This window comes from Vollenhovia emeryi, unplaced genomic scaffold, assembly GCF_000949405.1.
Source record: "Vollenhovia emeryi isolate VEMERY1.0 unplaced genomic scaffold, V.emery_V1.0 DF947845.1, whole genome shotgun sequence".
Classification (NCBI taxonomy): Eukaryota; Metazoa; Arthropoda; class Insecta; order Hymenoptera; family Formicidae; genus Vollenhovia; species Vollenhovia emeryi.
The window spans coordinates 1-1,591 of record NW_011958521.1 but is presented as its reverse complement, the minus strand read 5'-3'; the positions used below and the strand labels follow the sequence as shown (position 1 = coordinate 1,591).

Genomic DNA, 1,591 nt, shown 5'->3' with positions numbered 1-1,591 from the left:
GCGGGGCACTGCAGCCGGCCGCCGGGGGCGCTCACAGCCTCTGGCTACGCCTACCCCTCACCTCAGCGTTGGAGCTGACCCGGAAAAGGAGGATCCGGGTCGGCTGGGGGACGGCCCGTGTGGACCCTCTCGAGGCGCGCCCAATGCGGTGCCACAAGTGCCTCGAGAGGGGCCACACGAGGGTCACCTGTCCCGGCACAGTGGACAGGAGCGGGAGGTGTTATCGGTGCGGCGGCACCGGTCACACCTCCCGCGATTGCCGGTCTGCCCCCAAATGCCCGCTGTGTGCGGACAAGGGCAGGCCGGCAAAGCACGTCCTGGGCGCACCGTCGTGCGCCCAGAAAAACGTGCGCGGGATGCCGCCGGGGCAGGGAGCCAAGGAGCAGGCCCCTACCACCGGTGCTCCCCCCCGGCCGAAGTGCGGCCGGTGGCGGAGAGTAGAGAGGAGACGGGTGGCTCGGCGGAGGAGCCACGACCGCAGCGCCAACACAAAGCGCCGGAGGAGAGGGCCTCGCCTCCATTGGAGGCCATGGAGGTGGAGGCCCCATCGGACGGGGGGAACAATCAGGCCGAGTAATGCCTCGCTCTCCCCCCCGTCCGAACTTGAACGGGTTTGGCCTTCTTCAGGCCAATGTAAACCACTCTCCACATGCTCAAGACTTGCTCCATCAGAGCATGGTGGAGAGTGGTTTTACGCTGGCGATCGTGACCGAGCCCCACCGCCCCCCGAGGCGCAGCCCATACTGGGCTGTCGATAACGGGCGGGCGGGGGACTCGGTCGCGATACGATGGCGGTCCGTGCCGGGTGGTCCCGACACGGCCGCCATTGAACGAGGTGAGCGGCATGTGGTCGTTCAATGGGGGCCCATCGCGGTCGTGGGGGTCTATCTAAGGCCCACCAGGAGCCTTGCCCCGTTCAAGGACTGGCTATTGGACATAGGGCAGACGGTCCTACGTCTGAGTCCAAGGCCGGTCCTCGATGCCGGGGACTTCAACGCGTAGCACACGAGTTGGGGTTCCCGGCACGACAACGGGAAGGGCAGGGCCCTGGACGAGTGGGCGGCGACGCACGGTCTGGTCCTAGTCAACGAGGGCCGGACCTCCACCTGCGTGCGGACGCAGGGAGAGTCCATCGTGGATCTCACGTGGGCTACCCCCTCGGCCACGCGCCTTATTACAGGGTGGAGGGTGGAGGAGGGCACCGAGACTCTGTCTGACCACCGTTATATAATATAACGGTGGAGCTCGGTGCCCTCTCCTCCGTGCGCCGCCAGGAGACGCGACCGCGATGGGCCCTCAAGAAACTCTGCGAGGACGCCCTGATGGCCTCGTTAGAGGCCGCCTGTTGGGTCCGGGGAGGTTTCCCCGAGACCCGGGAGACGGACCCCTTGCAAGAGGCCGAGTGGATCGGGGCAGCGTTAACAGCGGCTTGTAACGCTGCGATGCCCCGATCCAAAACTCGGCGTCAGCGGGCCGTCTACTGGTGGACGGCAGGGATCGCCGACTGCGTCGACGAACCGTCCACCAGCAGAGGAGTTTCGCCCGCTGCAGGCGCAGAGGCGGACAGGCGGCTGAACGAGCAAGAGAGGGC

The 1,591-nt window shown here is 66.9% G+C and overlaps 1 protein-coding gene across 1 annotated transcript; it reads left to right on the top strand.

Moving 5' to 3' along the window:
• Window positions 1–675: 675 nt before the first annotated feature.
• Window positions 676–1,002, top strand: LOC105557553. Its single transcript, XM_012004813.1, has one exon. It carries the CDS (start codon window positions 676–678, stop codon window positions 1,000–1,002), a length of 327 nt encoding a protein of 108 aa, XP_011860203.1.
• The last annotated feature ends 589 nt before the right edge of the window (window positions 1,003–1,591 follow it).

Bases quoted from the DNA above. Each gene is read 5' to 3' on its own strand.
- LOC105557553 (XM_012004813.1), top strand. From the start codon at position 676: ATGGTGGAGAGTGGTTTTACGCTGGCGATCGTGACCGAGCCCCACCGC.